At 40.2% G+C, this 21149-nt stretch overlaps 1 protein-coding gene and 1 long non-coding RNA gene across 6 annotated transcripts in view; both read right to left on the reverse strand.

Moving 5' to 3' along the window:
• The window catches only part of LOC124123086 (beta-galactosidase-like), a 43770-nt gene extending 23738 nt beyond the window's left edge, over positions 1-20032 (reverse strand). The window contains exons 1-8 of the mRNA XM_048388894.1: positions 19727-20032; positions 16910-17076; positions 14641-14791; positions 13674-13746; positions 6447-6541; positions 5223-5406; positions 1812-1867; positions 862-986 (exon numbers count right to left, since the gene is read on the reverse strand). Of these exons, the coding sequence (XP_048244851.1) occupies positions 862-986; positions 1812-1867; positions 5223-5406; positions 6447-6541; positions 13674-13746; positions 14641-14791; positions 16910-17076; positions 19727-19783 (908 nt within the window). The 5' untranslated portion in view covers positions 19784-20032. The remainder of the gene's footprint in view (positions 1-861; positions 987-1811; positions 1868-5222; positions 5407-6446; positions 6542-13673; positions 13747-14640; positions 14792-16909; positions 17077-19726) is intronic.
• Positions 6549-10486, reverse strand: LOC125376826. 5 transcript variants are annotated; one of them, XR_007219284.1, is made up of 4 exons: positions 9956-10486; positions 8612-8739; positions 8323-8564; positions 6549-7106 (listed from the first exon to the last, which is right to left on the reverse strand). It is a non-coding gene; the product is annotated as an uncharacterized LOC125376826 (long non-coding RNA). The 5 variants fall into 5 exon arrangements; XR_007219285.1 differs by having other exon boundaries at positions 8323-8739; positions 9956-10197; positions 10245-10485; XR_007219287.1 differs by having other exon boundaries at positions 6549-6736; positions 6818-7106; positions 8323-8739; positions 9956-10485.
• Positions 20033-21149: the final 1117 nt, after the last annotated feature.

A 21149-nucleotide genomic window follows, 5' to 3' on the forward strand; every position in this document is an offset into this window, starting at 1 on the left:
CTGGCAATTGAAAACTGGCAATTTCCAGCAGGATACACAAACATGTGCACACTGGCTTCATATACCATAAGATATACCTACATGTTGACATTGGCATCATATACCACAAGATATACCTACATGTTGACATTGTCTTCATATACCACAAGATAAACCTACATGTTGACATTGTCTTCATATACCACAAGATATACCTACATGTTGACATTGTCTTCATATACCACAAGATATACCTACATGTTGACATTGGCATCATATGCCACAAGATATACCTACATGTTGACATTGGCATCATATACCCCAAGATATACCTACATGTTGACATTGGCACCATACACCACAAGATATACCTACATGTTGACATTGTCTTCATATACCACAAGATATACCTACATGTTGACATTGGCATCATATGCCACAAGATATACCTACATGTTGACATTGGCATCATATACCACAAGATATACCTACATGTTGACATTGGCATCATATACCACAAGATATACCTACATGTTGATATTGGCATCATATACCACAAGATATACCTACATGTTGACATTGACATCATATACCACAACATATACCTACATGTTGATATTGGCATCATATACCACAACATATACCTACATGTTGACATTGGCATCATATACCACAAGATATACCTACATGTTGATATTGGCATCATATACCACAACATATACCTACATGTTGACATTGGCATCATATACCACAAGATATACCTACATGTTGACATTGGCATCATATACCACAAGATATACCTACATGTTGACATTGGCATCATATACCACAAGATATACCTACATGTTGACATTGGCATCATATGCCACAAGATATACCTACATGTTGATATTGGCGCCATATGCCAGCAAGAGATCCAGACTTTCCGCTGCCTGCTGGGGCGACTGCCTGGAGTGGTTGTATCCCCAATAGTCTAGGGGGGACTCCACATAGAACTCAGAACACACCTGCAAACAGACCAACACTTCAGGATTCCATGTGAACATTGTCTCCAGATCTAGAATGATTAACACTGGTGTTCACTTGACTGAAAATATGTATCTATTAAGTATCTATAATCGGCAACTAAACATTATATTTAATGTTCTGCATTCAGAGATCCATTGTTTGAAACAAAATATTGAAATAGGTAAATTAACAAATATTGTTTAAAGTGTTGATTCAAATATTCTTGGAAGTGTTGATTCAATAATGCTTGTATTTCATTACAAAAAAACAATTGCAAATGTATATCACAAACACTTTTGCTTTCATGTCTGAAATAAAGACATGATTTTATCCACACTGAAATTCTAATATCAGGCCCCAGTGTGCATGTTTCAAATTGTTTGAAAGATGAAAAATCAGTGTCTCTTGTTGTTTACAGTAATGTCTGAGACAACAGAGATTATGATTGGTTTGTTTGTTTGTTGTTTAACGCCGCACTCAGCAATACTCCAGCTATAGGACGGCAGCCTATAAATAATCGAGTCTGGACAAGACAATCCAGTGATTGATATCATGAGCATCAATCCACACAATCGGGATCGATGACATGCTCAAACCAAGTCAGCGAGCCTCACCAACCGATGCCGTTAGTGGCCTCTTACGACAATCATAGTCGCCTTTACGCCAAGCACGGGTTGCTGAAGACCTATTCTACCCCCGATCTTCACGGGTCCAGAGATTATGAGATAACGAAGACAACAGAAGGAACATCCTTTTCTGTCTCAGCCAAACTGAGTTTAGTGCCGTGTGACATTTCCAGCAAGAGTCTCCATCAGCTGACTCACCAGAGGCCCGTGAGGTTGGAACTGACGCTGGGCAGCAAACATTTTCTCGGGGGAGTCTGGAAGGGTTAATTCACCATTAGAGTCTTGCAAGTACCGTATTCGACGTAATAAGCGCCCAGGGCGCTCTCAAAATTAGAAAAAGGGGGCTCTTATTAGAATATTATTTTGGTGGAAAAAAACATAGCTGAAAGATAAATATCGTTATTTATGCTGAAATATTTATGTACGACAGATATATTTTTCCATAATTTAATTGCCCATAATTAATCCAGTGATTGATCATGAGCACCAATCAACGAGATTGGGATACGTGACAAGTGTAGCGGCCATAAAATTTCTGAGTCCCGTGATGGGATTCGAACCAAGGACCTTCTGATCAGAGGTCGGACGCCTTGTCCACATGACCAAAGAGGTTAACGCTGTCAGCAAGATGACAAGGTAAGGATGACTCAACAAGCTTCAACCAAGTGATCAAGCTCGACAACCCAATCTTGTTCGTCGCCTCTTACAACAAGGATAGGTTACTGAATACGAATTCTAACCCTGATCTTTTCAACCATGAGAAAAGCATGAGTTGCTGAAGATAGATTCTAACTTTGATCTTCACGGGGGGAGACAAGCATGGGTTGTTGAAGACCAATTCTAAGCCAGATCTTCATGGGGCACAAGTACAGTCAAAAACCATTGTGTCAAACTTTGATGTGTTGAACTTACGTTCGTCTCGAAGTAAAAGTCAGGTTCCTGAGTATTTCTACTTTATTTATCATTTTCGGTTGTGTCAAACCTTGGATAGGTATTTAAGAAAGTGGTGAAATGGGGTTTAACGTCTCGTCTAAGATTATTGCACTTATATAGCAACGTGCATGCACGTGTGTATGGCTGCTTGTACTAGTCCGGACTGATGCCATTTTATAGTGCTAACACACTGGGTACCATGCCCTACTCGGACACAGTATACTGACTCCGAGCCGACCAGTCCTTGTTTTAGCCCTTTAATGCCGAGCGCCAGACAGGGTAACAACAAGTACCATCTTTTAACGTCTTTTGGTATGACGCGGCCGGGGATCGAACTCCGGACCTTGCGCTCTCCAGGCAGACGCTCTACCACTAGACCACGGAAGCAGTCCTGTAACACATTAAACAAACTATGGCCCACGAGGCCATGACCCATTCAATTTCAGGGCTAGGACTGTTATAAGTCTGTGCTAAAGCTGGGGATCGAATACTTTATCATACCTTCATGTCAGTATGATGAGATCTTATTGGTCCACGTGATCTTGATAAAATATTTATCATACCTCCATGTCAGAATGATGAGATCTGATTGATCCACATGATGTTGATAAAATACTTGATCATACCTCCATGTCAGAATGACGAGATCGGATTGGTCCACCATGTGATTTTGATAAAATACTTTATCATACCTCAATGTCAGAATGACAAGATCTGATTGGTCCACGTGATCTTGATAAAATATTTATCATACCTCCATGTCAGAATGATGAGATACTTTCACCCGCCTTGGAGGGGAAATATATTTCTCAGCTACGAGCAAATCATGCTGCACATGGATTTCTCAGAGGCAGAATAAATCCCTTATACCCCACTTCAAAGCAAAAATCTGCACGCTTTTCCGAATCATTGGAAGTCACGTGACAAGGCACAGGTTAAACTCAGCTCAATTGAGCAGTTTTTTCTATCAATTTTTAATTTGTATAAATTCTTTTACAATGACAGATTAAAACATGTCGGTAAGAAAAATTCGTCGTTGCATTATCACTCGGGGTACATGGGGTTTAATGTGTCCCTCGTTTATAGTTTATGCCACTCGCCTCCATGGCCCACTTGCACAAAGCGATCTTAGCGCTAAGATGATCGTAACCCCCATACTTTAACATAGGCTTACGATAGTCTTAGCGCTAAGGTCGCTTTGTGCAAGTGGGCCCAGGTCATGACATGAAACCTAAAACCATATATACCCCTTGTGATACTGAAACAACTTATAATGTTTCAACTTTGTTAAGTTTATGGGACAAGGGGAGAACCTGGCTATGTCCGGTGCAACTATGCACCAGGTGCAAGTACAGTCAAGTTCCTTAAATCGAGCCCTGCTGTGAAGAGGGCCAAACTAACACAATGTGCCAAGCAATACAAATAGAACAAGAAAGAGGTGAGCAAAGCTCACATACCCCCGTTATCCTCGCTGGTCAACAACAAATACTAAATAGTTTGTTAATAAATGAAATATACCTGTTGCTTTAAGTCAGAGGAACTGCCCTTTCCTTTGTAACCCCCCATGAGGATGCATCATGTTTGAAATGAACACATGTTTTTGCAAATATATTTCAATCTAGTGTGGGATAATCAATGCTTAGCACAACATACATTCTTGATGTTTCTTAATGTGTCCATGGAAACGGCAAAAATTAAAAAATTCAGAATCTTCAAACTAGCTCATTGTGGTAAATGGGTGTAGCACGTTTGGTGAAGCTAGGGTGCATGGTTAAAAAGATATGGGCCGTACAAAGAAAGTTTAAGTTTCTAATGTTTCCATGGAAACAGCAAAAATTAAAGAGTTCAGAATCTTCAAACTAGCAAAAGGCACAAGTACTCATTGTGGTTAATGTGTGTAGAAAGTTTGGATAAGCTAGGGTGCATGGTTAAAAAGTTATGGCCGTACAAAAGCTTGGACGGAAGGACAGACGGACGGAACGCTATATACCCCCGATTTACTTCGTAAACGGGGGTATAACAAGTTACAATTTGGAATATCACATATATATTTAGACATAAATGTCGAGTGGGATTCGTTGATCGTACAATAAAACATTGCAGGGAAAATAAACAAAAAAATGACCACAAGTCGTTTATTTCTTACATGAGATTTCAACATTTTGTACAACCTCTTTAAGGGTGATAATAATATGTAGAAGCTTTAAAAATATTACCCATATTAAAATAATGATGACGCCCTGAATACAATCCGACCTCGGCAATGTCGAACAAGTCTATTTTATTAACAGGGTTTGTTTGGTATTTCCCAGATATTCACACAATTATAATGTTGTTTATTTGTACCTTTTCTCCCCAAATCGATTTTAATATCTCTTCTACTATTGGGTGCGATTGTTCAGTGATTGCGTTCATTGATCTGCTTTGCCCAGCTACAGCTATGGGGAACAAGTCACTAGCACTTCCCTCTTAAATATAATTTACGATGTCTTCAAGTTGCGAGGGCATGTTTAAATCTGATAGGACATTATAAAAGATGGGTTAAGTCATAACGTTTTATGAATCTGTCAATTTTAATTTGAACATTTACAAGATTTTACCAATCAATCGACAAAACATTACCTGAGCAGTGAGTTCCGTTTCCAGAGTATATAAAGTTGTAATTGTAATATTAACCTGTCAGCCCAAAGTCAATGGTAGCGTACAGTCCTTCCAGTGTCCCGCATCGGAGGAAGCTTGCACCAGGGCCATCTGTTGTGAAGAGGACGATGTCATCACCCAGGTGTGACCGCATTATGTCACGGAGTGTCCGGAGGTAGTCGTGATCGCAGGCGAAGTACGACCCATACTCATTCTCAACCTGCAGTGAGTGAGAGAGTTGGTGAGTGAGTGAGAGAGTTGGTGAGTGACAGATTTGGTGAGTGAGTGAGTGAGTGAGTGAGTGAGTGAGTGAGTGAGAGGGTGGGTGAGCGAGTGAGTGTGCATGAGTGAGTGAGTGAGTGAGAGGGTGGGTGAGTGAGTTTGCATGAGTGCGTGAGTGAGAGGGTGGGTGGGTGAGTGAGTTTGCATGAGTGAGTGAGTGAGGGTGGATGGTTGAGAGAGTGAGTGAGTGAGTGAGTGAGTGAGTGAGAGGGTGGGTGAATGAGTGAGTGTGCATGAGTGAGTGAGTGAGTGAGAGGTTGGGTGAGTGAGTGCATGCGTGAGTGAGTGCATACGTGAGTGAGTGAGTGAGTGAGTGAGTGAGTGAGTGAGTTATTCATACCATGGGGCCACGATGCCACACTATTTAGCCATTTCACAGAGCTGACCTGTGATAATCCTTCATTGCCCTCCACCAGGGGATCCACACTGAAGTGCAGGGAAGAACACACACGTCCTTTAGGACTCAGTATGCCAAGGACTTAAAGGGAGATAACTGGGGTTCTTAAATAGTTTGACTGACGTACAAGCAAAACATAACTGAGTTAGCTCCCTTGTTGATGAGCGGTAGGAGGGCTGTCAGAAATAGTTCCTCAACAAAAAAAAAGAGAAAAAAGAGATAAATATTACAGCAACACACATTCCAATCATTTCATTATATGGATTCTGATTGTGTGATTTGGTGGGTTGGTTTGTTGTTTAACGCCGCACTCAGCAATATTCCAGCTATATGACAGCAGTCTGTAAATAATCAAGTCTGGACCAGACAATCCAGTGATTGATATCATGAGCATTGATCCACGCAATTGGGATCGATGGCATGCATCAACCAAGTCAGCGAACCTGACCACCTGATCCCGTTAGTCGCCTCTTACAACAAGCATGGGTTGGTGAAGACCTATTGTACCCCGCATCTTCACAGGTCTCTTATTGTGCGAGTTGACGTCAGCTAAATCTTGAAGACACAAGTACTTTCCTCACCTGCACGGAGATGATCGGCCCTCCGTTATTGTAGAGCAGGGGGCGGACTCGGGGCAGTAGGTCGTCAAACCACCTCACCACAGCCGCTATGTAATCTGTCGTAACAAGTAAATGCACATATTCAGCATTAAAATTTTTAACAGTGACTATTTTCAACAAATCCCTACCTGCCTACTTGTAACAAGTGCTAACTTGTACTGAATGCCTACTTTTAACAAGTGAGTACTTTCAACAAATCCCTACCTGTAATGCCTTCTTGTAACAAGTGAATATTTGTAATCAATTCCTACCTGTAATGCCTACTTGTAACAAGTGCTAACTTGTACTGAATGCCTACTTTTAACAAGTGAGTACTTTCAACAAATCCCTACCTGTAATGCCTACTTGTAACAAGTGCTAACTTGTACTGAATGCCTACTTTTAACAAGTGAGTACTTTCAAAAATCCCTACCTGTAATGCCTACTTGCAACAAGTGCTAACTTGTACTGAATGCCTACTTTTAACAAGTGAGTACTTTCAACAAATCCCTACCTGTAATGCCTACTTGTAACAAGTGCTAACTTGTACTGAATGCCTACTTTTAACAAGTGAGTACTTTCAACAAATCCCTACCTGTAATGCCTTCTTGTAACAAGTGAATATTTGTAATCAATTCCTACCTGTAATGTCTACTTGTAACTAGGGCTGCAACGATACAGGAAGGTCACGATACGATACGCATCTCGATATTCTGGTCACGATACGATACATATCTCGATACGCAATGATAAAAAAACAAGACTTAAAGCATGTCAAGATTGAACCTTTCATGATTTTGGAACAGTCAAAATTATTTTATAATAACAAGACTACTGAAGTTGTTCAACTTTCCTTCAAAACAATTCAAAGTTCAAACACCAGAAAATAATTAATGTACTCCACCAGTGATACAACTTCAAAGAATTTTGATGCAATGGTCGAAGAAATTGTATCTGAAATTATTGTTTTTTCAGGAATAATTTATTCCAATATCGTGTTACCTTAGTTGCAGCTTTTACTATATATATATTTATAATTATAAGAACCACAAGTGTAGCATTTTGGTACTGGTGATTGCTGTTGCAGAATATTTTTACATATGGAACAATTTGACCAGTCACCCTAGGGACTTCCCGTGCTACATGTATTTCGATTGCGATAACGTAATGTTGACATATATTAGCCAAATTGCCACAAATATGACTTTTAACGAGTCAAAGTATGGCATTTTTAATATATGTATCCATTCTCTAGCAACTAAAGTTCGTTTCAATGCGTCAAAAGCGGTAATCTGACTGTGGTTGCTGTATCTCTTCACACACGATTTCACATAACTTAATGAAAACAATATTAAATGAAATTTTGAATAAAATTAATAAAATATATTACAAACACAAGTCCAGATATACAATGAACACGTTTTAATAACAAGATAGTATAATAATGGTATTGAATTGCATACTTCAGTACAGATTTGCTGACTGGTATTTTCGGTGTTATGTGCTTGCGGTGATCAGCTGATAACGTTTTATGAGATGGGGAAAAACATCTGTCGGTGTAAAATCTGAGCTTATTAAAAATGTAAGTACGTTTTGAGGAGCCATGCGTTAGCGCGCGCTATAACCAAGTTAGCGGTTTATTGAAAGGCACAATAGCGAGGAAATGCTGTACTTGAGGTTTGCGTTCCGTATCGTGGCGTATCGATAAATGGGCCCACGTTTACTGTATATCGTATCGTGGGTCAAGTATCGCGATGCATCGGAATATCGGTGTATCGTTTCACCCTTACTTGTAACAAGTGCTAACTTGTACTGAATGCCTACTTTTAACAAGTGAGTACTTTCAACAAATCCCTACCTGTAATGCCTACTTGTAACAAGTGCTAACTTGTACTGAATGCCTACTTTTAACAAGTGAGTACTTTCAAAAATCCCTACCTGTAATGCCTACTTGCAACAAGTGCTAACTTGTACTGAATGCCTACTTTTAACAAGTGAGTACTTTCAACAAATCCCTACCTGTAATGCCTACTTGTAACAAGTGCTAACTTGTACTGAATGCCTACTTTTAACAAGTGAGTACTTTCAACAAATCCCTACCTGTAATGCCTTCTTGTAACAAGTGAATATTTGTAATCAATTCCTACCTGTAATGCCTACTTGTAACAAGTGCTAACTTGTACTGAATGCCTACTTTTAACAAGTGAGTACTTTCAACAAATCCCTACCTGTAATGCCTTCTTGTAACAAGTGAATATTTGTAATCAATTCCTACCTGTAATGTCTACTTGTAACTAGGGCTGCAACGATACAGGAAGGTCATGATACGATACGCATCTCGATATTCTGGTCACGATACGATACATATCTCGATACGCAATGATAAAAAAACAAGACTTAAAGCATGTCAAGATTGAACCTTTCATGATTTTGGAACAGTCAAAATTATTTTATAATAACAAGACTACTGAAGTTGTTCAACTTTCCTTCAAAACAATTCAAAGTTCAAACACCAGAAAATAATTAATGTACTCCACCAGTGATACAACTTCAAAGAATTTTGATGCAATGGTCGAAGAAATTGTATCTGAAATTATTGTTTTTTCAGGAATAATTTATTCCAATATCGTGTTACCTTAGTTGCAGCTTTTACTATATATATATTTATAATTATAAGAACCACAAGTGTAGCATTTTGGTACTGGTGATTGCTGTTGCAGAATATTTTTACATATGGAACAATTTGACCAGTCACCCTAGGGACTTCCCGTGCTACATGTATTTCGATTGCGATAACGTTATGTTGACATATATTAGCCAAATTGCCACAAATATGACTTTTAACGAGTCAAAGTATGGCATTTTTAATATATGTATCCATTCTCTAGCAACTAAAGTTTGTTTCAATGCGTCAAAAGCGGTAATCTGACTGTGGTTGCTGTATCTCTTCACACACGATTTCACATAACTTAATGAAAACAATATTAAATGAAATTTTGAATAAAATTAATAAAATATATTACAAACACAAGTCCAGATATACAATGAACACGTTTTAATAACAAGATAGTATAATAATGGTATTGAATTGCATACTTCAGTACAGATTTGCTGACTGGTATTTTCGGTGTTATGTGCTTGCGGTGATCAGCTGATAACGTTTTATGAGATGGGGAAAAACATCTGTCGGTGTAAAATCTGAGCTTATTAAAAATGTAAGTACGTTTTGAGGAGCCATGCGTTAGCGCGCACTATAACCAAGTTACCGGTTTATTGAAAGGCACAATAGCGAGGAAACGTTGTACTTGAGGTTTGCGTTCCGTATCGTGGCGTATCGATAAATGGGCCCACGTTTACTGTATATCGTATCGTGGGTCAAATATCGCGATGCATCGGAATATCGGTGTATCGTTTCACCCTTACTTGTAACAAGTGCTAACTTGTACTGAATGCCTACTTTTAACAAGTGAGTACTTTCAACAAATCCCTACCTGTAATGCCTACTTGTAACAAGTGCTAACTTGTACTGAATGCCTACTTTTAACAAGTGAGTACTTTCAAAAATCCCTACCTGTAATGCCTACTTGCAACAAGTGCTAACTTGTACTGAATGCCTACTTTTAACAAGTGAGTACTTTCAACAAATCCCTACCTGTAATGCCTACTTGTAACAAGTGCTAACTTGTACTGAATGCCTACTTTTAACAAGTGAGTACTTTCAACAAATCCCTACCTGTAATGCCTTCTTGTAACAAGTGAATATTTGTAATCAATTCCTACCTGTAATGCCTACTTGTAACAAGTGCTAACTTGTACTGAATGCCTACTTTTAACAAGTGAGTACTTTCAACAAATCCCTACCTGTAATGCCTTCTTGTAACAAGTGAATATTTGTAATCAATTCCTACCTGTAATGTCTACTTGTAACTAGGGCTGCAACGATACAGGAAGGTCACGATACGATACGCATCTCGATATTCTGGTCACGATACGATACATATCTCGATACGCAATGATAAAAAAACAAGACTTAAAGCATGTCAAGATTGAACCTTTCATGATTTTGGAACAGTCAAAATTATTTTATAATAACAAGACTACTGAAGTTGTTCAACTTTCCTTCAAAACAATTCAAAGTTCAAACACCAGAAAATAATTAATGTACTCCACCAGTGATACAACTTCAAAGAATTTTGATGCAATGGTCGAAGAAATTGTATCTGAAATTATTGTTTTTTCAGGAATAATTTATTCCAATATCGTGTTACCTTAGTTGCAGCTTTTACTATATATATATTTATAATTATAAGAACCACAAGTGTAGCATTTTGGTACTGGTGATTGCTGTTGCAGAATATTTTTACATATGGAACAATTTGACCAGTCACCCTAGGGACTTCCCGTGCTACATGTATTTCGATTGCGATAACGTAATGTTGACATATATTAGCCAAATTGCCACAAATATGACTTTTAACGAGTCAAAGTATGGCATTTTTAATATATGTATCCATTCTCTAGCAACTAAAGTTCGTTTCAATGCGTCAAAAGCGGTAATCTGACTGTGGTTGCTGTATCTCTTCACACACGATTTCACATAACTTAATGAAAACAATATTAAATGAAATTTTGAATAAAATTAATAAAATATATTACAAACACAAGTCCAGATATACAATGAACACGTTTTAATAACAAGATAGTATAATAATGGTATTGAATTGCATACTTCAGTACAGATTTGCTGACTGGTATTTTCGGTGTTATGTGCTTGCGGTGATCAGCTGATAACGTTTTATGAGATGGGGAAAAACATCTGTCGGTGTAAAATCTGAGCTTATTAAAAATGTAAGTACGTTTTGAGGAGCCATGCGTTAGCGCGCGCTATAACCAAGTTACCGGTTTATTGAAAGGCACAATAGCGAGGAAACGCTGTACTTGAGGTTTGCGTTCCGTATCGTGGCGTATCGATAAATGGGCCCACGTTTACTGTATATCGTATCGTGGGTCAAATATCGCGATGCATCGGAATATCGGTGTATCGTTTCACCCTTACTTGTAACAAGTGCTAACTTGTACTGAATGCCTACTTTTAACAAGTGAGTACTTTCAACAAATCCCTACCTGTAATGCCTACTTGTAACAAGTGCTAACTTGTACTGAATGCCTACTTTTAACAAGTGAGTACTTTCAACAAATCCCTACCTGTAATGCCTTCTTGTAACAAGTGAATATTTGTAATCAATTCCTACCTGTAATGTCTACTTGTAACTAGGGCTGCAACGATACAGGAAGGTCACGATACGATACGCATCTCGATATTCTGGTCACGATACGATACATATCTCGATACGCAATGATAAAAAAACAAGACTTAAAGCATGTCAAGATTGAACCTTTCATGATTTTGGAACAGTCAAAATTATTTTATAATAACAAGACTACTGAAGTTGTTCAACTTTCCTTCAAAACAATTCAAAGTTCAAACACCAGAAAATAATTAATGTACTCCACCAGTGATACAACTTCAAAGAATTTTGATGCAATGGTCGAAGAAATTGTATCTGAAATTATTGTTTTTTCAGGAATAATTTATTCCAATATCGTGTTACCTTAGTTGCAGCTTTTACTATATATATATTTATAATTATAAGAACCACAAGTGTAGCATTTTGGTACTGGTGATTGCTGTTGCAGAATATTTTTACATATGGAACAATTTGACCAGTCACCCTAGGGACTTCCCGTGCTACATGTATTTCGATTGCGATAACGTTATGTTGACATATATTAGCCAAATTGCCACAAATATGTCTTTTAACGAGTCAAAGTATGGCATTTTTAATATATGTATCCATTCTCTAGCAACTAAAGTTTGTTTCAATGCGTCAAAAGCGGTAATCTGACCGTGGTTGCTGTATCTCTTCACACACGATTTCACATAACTTAATGAAAACAATATTAAATGAAATTTTGAATAAAATTAATAAAATATATTACAAACACAAGTCCAGATATACAATGAACACGTTTTAATAACAAGATAGTATAATAATGGTATTGAATTGCATACTTCAGTACAGATTTGCTGACTGGTATTTTCGGTGTTATGTGCTTGCGGTGATCAGCTGATAACGTTTTATGAGATGGGGAAAAACATCTGTCGGTGTAAAATCTGAGCTTATTAAAAATGTAAGTACGTTTTGAGGAGCCATGCGTTAGCGCGCGCTATAACCAAGTTACCAGTTTATTGAAAGGCACAATAGCGAGGAAACGCTGTACTTGAGGTTTGGGTTCCGTATCGTGGCGTATCGATAAATGGGCCCACGTTTACTGTATATCGTATCGTGGGTCAAATATCGCGATGCATCGGAATATCGGTGTATCGTTTCACCCTTACTTGTAACAAGTGCTAACTTGTACTGAATGCCTACTTTTAACAAGTGAGTACTTTCAACAAATCCCTACCCGTTATGCCTACTTGTAACAAGTGCTAACTTGTACTGAATGCCTACTTTTAACAAGTGAGTACTTTCAAAAATCCCTACCTGTAATGCCTTCTTGTAACAAGTGAATATTTGTAATCAATTCCTACCTGTAATGCCTACTTGTAACAAGTGCTAACTTGTACTGAATGCCTACTTTTAACAAGTGTGTACTTTCAACAAATCCCTACCTGTAATGCCTTCTTGTAACAAGTGAATATTTGTAATCAATTCCTACCTGTAATGCCTACTTGTAACAAGTGCTAACTTGTACTGAATGCCTACTTTTAACAAGTGAGTACTTTCAACAAATCCCTACCTGTAATGCCTACTTGTAACAAGTGAATATTTGTAATCAATTCCTACCTGTAATGCTTCGAGAAACAAGTGCTAACTTGTACTGAATGCCTACTTTTAACAAGTGAGTACTTTCAACAAATCCCTACCTGCCTACTTGTAACAAGTGAATATTTGAAATCAATTCCTACCTGTAATAAATGCCTACTTGTAACATGTACCCACCTTCAACAAATTCCTACCTGTAATGAATGCCTACTTATCGCAAGAGCCTACCTGGAATGAATGCCTACTTGTAACAAGTGGCTACCTTCAACGCGTGCTTACCTGTGACAAGGGCCTACCTGTAAAATATCTACCTGTAAAAAGTGCCTGTCTGTAACGAGTGCATACCTGTAATATGAGCCTACCTATAATGAATGCCTACCTGTGTTGTTGCTGCGCAGCACAATATTCCTGTTGACGTACTGACTCTCCATCAACCAGGCTGGCAGCCCGCCCTGCACACAAGTAACAACTACCATATTTGATGTAATAAGCGCCCAGGGCACTCTCAAAATTAGAAATAGGGGGCTCTTATTAGAATATTATTTTGGTGAAAAAAACATAAATTTTGTGGTTTATGCTGACAGCCTGAAATGTTTATATACGACAGATAATTTAATTGCCCATAATTTAGGGTGCATATAACATACGAGTGCATATTATACACGAATAAAAAAGTCTTGAGTACATTGATCAATCGGAATTGGTTTCAATTTTGACAAATTTATGTTCATTATTAAGCCTTGCTTATACTGAAATATCACCTTTTCAGTAAATACAGAAGTTGTTATCCATATATTGTGTCTATTTTGGTAAATTAATGATACGGGTACAACCTAGTTAGTCTGGTGCATCTAGATTTTATGTCAACATGCACATGGTGCGAGATAACTCAAGGTCCTTAGATCGAGCCCTGCTTCACTTACGAGACGTAAAATCGGCGGTAAAATATACGACAGTACGGAGATCGCTAAATTAAAAGTGTTAGGTGATCCAGCATTAACGACATAAAACTGTTGTCTACAATCATGAATATGACATATAATCATATTTGAAACCATACAATATTTTTGAAAATGAAAAAATCTTCAAATTCTGCTGAAGTTACAGATTACCTTCCATCAAAATCAGCTGATTTGTTTTAATGACATTAGGGATAACATCTTGGTTCGAAATAACTCACACCTTGCTATAATTTGATAAAGTTGATAATTTGATAAAAAATTGACTAATTTGACCTGGATGCTCCTTCGGTATAAGATGACACAACCTTAACAAATGGAAATATTTAATACATCAAACACCCGTATCTGCACTATATCGTAACCTAGGCAACCAAAGAGACGTACAAAGTCCCAGCCTGCATCGGTGTAGGGGCCTGGACGCAGAATGACCAGTAAGCCGACATCTTGAGCTAGTTTCACAAAGGACACAAAGTCCAGATTCCCGGAGAAATCCGACTGGAACGGTTGGCGCTGGTGGAGATTCCATGGCACATAGCTGGAACATGACATTTGTAAATCAGAGTACCAGGCCAGCTCTGTCTGTGTATCAACAACGCAAAATATAACACAAGTACCCAATGAATTTTATTAATATCTAAAATATCTTATAGTTAATACTTATTCTGCATTACATATTTCATTCCCTTCTGTTTCGCATGACACCTGTGAAGATCCGAGCTAGAATAGGTCTTCAGCAACCCACACTTGCCGTAAAAGGCGACTATGCTTGTCGTAAGAGGCGATTAACAGATCGGGTAGTCAGGCTCGCTGACTTGGTTGATGCATGCCATTGAATCCCAATTGCGTGGATCGATGCTCTTGATGTCAATCACTGGATTGTCTGGTCCAGACTCAATTATTTACAGACCACCGTCATATAGCTGGAATATTGCTGAATGCAGCGTTAAACAACAAACAATCAATGTTTCGCATGAGTAAGTGGTATTGTTTTATTCCACTTTCACAGTATTCCAGCAGTGTCATGGAGAGGGATACCAAGAATGAGCTCCACACATTGTACCCATATAGGGAATCAGAGAAAAGAGGTGAGGGGAGGTGAAATCGAGTTTAACGTTGCTTCCAAGATTACTGCACTTCTATAGCGATGTGCACGTGTGTGTGGCTGCTTGTACTAGTCCGGACTGATGTCGATTTATAGTGCTAGCCCACTTTGATACCATGCCGCAGTTTAATATGAATAGCTCACTCAGACACAGTATACTGACTCCGAGCCGACCAGTCCTTGTTTTAGCCCCTTAATGCCGAGTGCCAGACAGGGTAACAACAAGTACCATCTTTTAACGTCTTTTGGTATGACACGGCCGGGGATCGAACCCCAGACCTTCCGCTCTCTGGGCGGACACTCTACCACTAGACCACGGAGGCGGTCCTCAGAGAAAAGAAAAAAACTTTTACTTTAAAAACAAAACTTTATCAACTGGAGCAATAGCTAACGGGAAAAAAATGACTAGTCAGGTACTTTATCTGCAGCTTACAAACACACAATGGCATCTTCTAACATTGGGTATTTAACTTAAAACCTGTTTCGTAACAATCTCTGTAAATCATTTAAAATAATGTAGACAGTAGTATATCCATCTGCGTCTGCTTGCAGCTCCCTCTCTTTACTGCAATGGCACAGGTGGCCCAGTCGTCTAAGGTGCATGATTCGCTGTGCAGAGTTGCGTCCCTTGGGCACGCCAGAAACCTATGATTGTGGGTTCGAATCCCGGTTCGCCCCGATTATGTTTCTAGGTTTGTCAGCACCATACCCGTGCTCGTGGGTTTCACCAAAGTGGTAAACGTCTGAGACCTGCATCACTTGGGGCTTTCCTCCCCTATTAAGCTGACACGCCGTGATAAAACTGGAATACTGTTAAAAGTGGAGTTAAACCCAACTCACTCACTCACTCTCTTCACTGCTGGCTGAACAGAGGCACATTTTGAACAAAGTCACTTGCCCAAGGAGACCACACGTGTGTTACATGTGCTTCAGTGTGGGGCAGGACCGAAGCCCTGGAAACTCTCAGGTGCCAAATAGGCAAAACATCTAAATATTTGATCCGTAACATTATCATCAAACTGGACACCAATCCTGTGCACACACATTACCATGCATACTGAATTGGAACAATTTTAAGGAACCCATGGTATAGGGGAGGAGAATGTCTCCTGCTCGATTCAACACAAATCTTCATGTCAACCAAAATATAAATGAACAAATCTGTTCCAATGTTTCTTCAACCAGAAATAGAAATGAAATTCAGTATCCTTATATATTTTTTTTATTTTCTCTAAAAAATAACATCTTGTAAGTTCAATATTTTTCCTGAGACATCTACACTGAGTGAGTGAGTGAGTGAGTGAGTGAGTGAGTGAGTGAGTGAGTGAGTGAGTGAGTGAGTGAGTGAGTGGGTGAGTGAGTGAGTGAGTGAGTGAGTGAGTGGGGTTTAACGCCGCTTTGAACAATATTCCAGTTACATCACAGCATATCAGTTTTACGTGATGCAGGGCTCAGAGCACGAGCACGAGTATGGTGCTGACAAATGGGGCATAATTGGGGCGAACCCAAGGGACGCAACTCTTAGCAAACAAACTAAGTAGTCTTGCTCACGTTTGAATGGTGTTGAGTCCGGCAGCATAGATCTTCATCAACCTGTCCTTCCAGTGCACTCTCGGAACACGAGTATAATGGATGCTACCGGAGATGTAACGAAAGGATTCCCCATCTTTTACAAATGTGTCTTCCGAATAGTCAATGGTGAAACTTCTAGTCTGCCCCTGAAATTGAACAAGAAATGACTTGATGTTTGCCGACACCTGCATCTACACACCACACACATACATCTACACACCTCACACCTGCATCTACACACCACACACCTCCATCTACACACAACACACCTGCATCTACACACATCACACCTGCATCTACACACCACACACCTGCATCTACACACAACACACCTGCATCTACACACCACACACTTGCATCTACACACCACACACCTGCATCTACACACCTACATCTACATCTACACACCACACACCTGCATCTACACACCACACACCTACATCTACACACCACACACCTGCATCTACACACCACACACCTGCATCTACACACCACACACCTACATCTACACACCACACACCTGCATCTACACAATACACACCCACATCTTCACAATACACACCTGCATCTACACACAACACACCTGCATCTACACAATACACACCTGCATCGACACAATACACACCTGCATCTACACACCTCACACCTACATCTACACACCTCACACCTACATCTACACACCTCACACCTACATCTTCACACCACACACCTGCATCTACACAATACACACCTGCATCTACACACCACACACCTGCATCGACACACCACACACCTACATCTACACATGACACATCTACATCTACACACCTACATCTACACACAACACACCTGCATCGACACACCACACACCTACATCTACACAATACACACCTACATCTACACACCACACACCTACATCTACATACCACACACCTACATGTACACACCACATACCTGCATCTACACACCTACATCTACACACCACACACCTGCATCTACACACCACACACCTACATGTACACACCACACACCTGCATCTACACACCACACACCTACATCTACACACCACACACCTGCATCTATATACCACACACCTGCATCTACACACCACACACCTACATCTACACACCACACACCTGCATCTATATACCACACACCTACATCTACACACAACACACCTGCATCTTCACACCACACACCTGCAACTACACAATACACACCTGCATCTACACACATCACACCAACATCTTCTCACCATAAACCTACATCTACACACCTGCATCTACACACCACACACCTACACACCACACACCTGCATCTACACACAACACACCTGCATCTACACACCACACACCTACATCTACACACCACACACCTACATCTACACACCACACACCTACATCGACACACCTACATCTACACACAACACACCTGCATCTACACACCAAACATTTACATCTACACACCACACACCTGCATCTATATACCACACACCTACATCTACACACAACACACCTGCATCTTCACACCACACACCTGCAACTACACAATACACACCTGCATCTACACACATCACACCAACATCTTCTCACCATAAACCTACATCTACACACCTGCATCTACACACCACACACCACACACCTGCATCTACACACAACACACCTGCATCTACACACCACACACCTACATCTACACACCACACACCTACATCTACACACCACACACCTACATCGACACACCTACATCTACACACAACACACCTGCATCTACACACCAAACATTTACATCTACACACCACACACCTGCATCTACACACCACACACCTACATGTACACACCACACACCTGCATCTACACACCTCACACCTACATCTACACACCACACACCTACATCTACACACCACACACCTGCATCTACATACCACACACCTGCATCTACACATCTACATCTACACACCACACACCTGCATCTACACACCACACACCTGCATCTACACACCTCACACCTACATCTACACACCACACACCTACATCTACACACCACACACCTACATCTACACACCACACATCTACATCTACACACCACACACCTGCATCTACACACCACACATCTACATCTACACACCACACACCTGCATCTACACACCACACACCTACATCTACACACCTACATCTACACACCACACATCTACACACCACACACCTGCATCTACACACCACACATCTACATCTACACACCACACACCTGCATCTACACACCACACACCTACATCTACACACCTACATCTACACACCACACACCACACACCTACATCTACACACCTGTGGTGTATTGTGTCGATGCAGGTGTGTATTGTGTCGATGCAGGTGTGTTGTGTGTAGATGCAGGTGTGTATTGTGTAGATGCAGGTATGTGGTGTGAAGATGTAGGTGTGAGGTGTGTAGATGTAGGTGTGATGTGTGTAGATGCAGGTGTGTATTGTGTAGATGCAGGTGTGTATTGTGTTACACGCACACACATTTTCTGAATACCAAACTACATAATTGTACACAGACATTTACACACGCAGGTGCATTTTCAAGGTGAAAGGAAGCATCGTGCACTCAAATGGACGATTCCAGGGGGTTAACCCTCCCTATCAACGAGGTTTTCCGGTTGGGACTTCGCTGGTCAGAAGCCCAGTCGGTTGGGTCGCTGGCTCGCTCCAGCTTCTGGTGATTACACGGGCTAATTTTAAAAGGGCACCGTCTAGACAACTAAAAGTTGGAGTGTTGTTTCCCTTTAACAAGAACACCTTGAGTTGACCGACTCACTCACCCCTACAACCACCAGCAGTCCCGCAACAACAACAGATGCAGTCAATGATCTTGGCATCCTAATTTTATATAGGTGATGTACTTTAGATCTTCTCGTCTGACCGACACATTACACCTCGAGTATCCCTGTCACACAAGAACAGAATTACACGCAAATGCAACGTGTTAGCTTCTGAATTGAGTCGTAGTTATCAAACGATGAATGCCGTTACGTGACAATTGATTTTTCCTCCTTTGTGAACAAGTTGTAAAAACACATATATGTGTGCCTATAAGAGTGTTGCCATTGTTGTCTAAGGGAAGTAACAATCGGACTTCCAAGTGGCATACCGCTTGAAAAAAAATATAAGCGCGGTAGGCGGACAGATGCCGTATTTATCTTAGGCCTAAACATGTAAATTCGAGTGATATAATATTTGTTTTCAGAGTACGGTGGTCAAAATCAGAGAGAAAACATATTATAAACCGAACATTTGCTTTTTGGATTTTTGGGGGGTCAAATGTCATGTGAATCTCATCTCGTGAGGATGACATTTTCAAAATAAGCATGTCATTGAACAAGAAAGCCAAGTACTTTCTTGTATCCTGGATATTTAAATCCACACACACACACACACGCGCGCGCGGGATCGGGTGGTCTTACTCGCTGACTTGGTTGATGCATGTCATCGTATCCCAAATGCGTGGATCGATGCCTTAGATGGCTCGATTATTTACAGACCGACGTCATATAGCTGGAATTTTGCTGGGTGCGGCGTTAACAACAAACACACAAACACACACACACACACACACACACACACACACACATTTTCGGTATATAGTTGGTTGGTTCGCTTGTTGGTCAATCTCATTAAAATCAGATAATAGTCTCACTGCCACTTTTTATAGCGGTAGCGAGAGCTAGGATCTGACTTGAATGAGATTGGCAAGCGAACAAAACCTCCCTGGTCGACCCTGGAAGTGTTGGGATTCCCTCAAATATAACGGGTATGTGCAGGATTATCAATGAAGGAAATATAACTATTTGTCCAAAAAAGGCCTCTGTTATTTATCGAATTCGCTTATACAATTAGCAAGATAGAGATTCCCTGCTGAAATATCCGTAAAGTTTTCACAATCTAAACTGCAAGACGCATCCTTATGAGACCCCGTGAAGATTTCATGGCCCACTTGCACAAAGCGATCTTATAATCAAGTCATTAAAAGATGGTACATGTTGTTACCCTGTCTGGCACTCGGCAGTAAGGGGCTAAAACGAGGACTGGTCGGCTCGGAGTCAGTATACTGTGTCTGAGTGGGGTATTCATGTAAACTGCGGCATGGTATCTCAGTGAGCTAGCACGGCATCAGTCCGGACTAGTACAAGCACACACGCGCATGTACGTCACAATACACGTGCAATAATCTTGGACGCGACGTTA

Source organism: Haliotis rufescens, unplaced genomic scaffold (assembly GCF_023055435.1).
Source record: "Haliotis rufescens isolate VD_foot unplaced genomic scaffold, xgHalRufe1.0.p SCAF_10, whole genome shotgun sequence".
NCBI classification, from domain to species: Eukaryota; Metazoa; Mollusca; class Gastropoda; order Lepetellida; family Haliotidae; genus Haliotis; species Haliotis rufescens.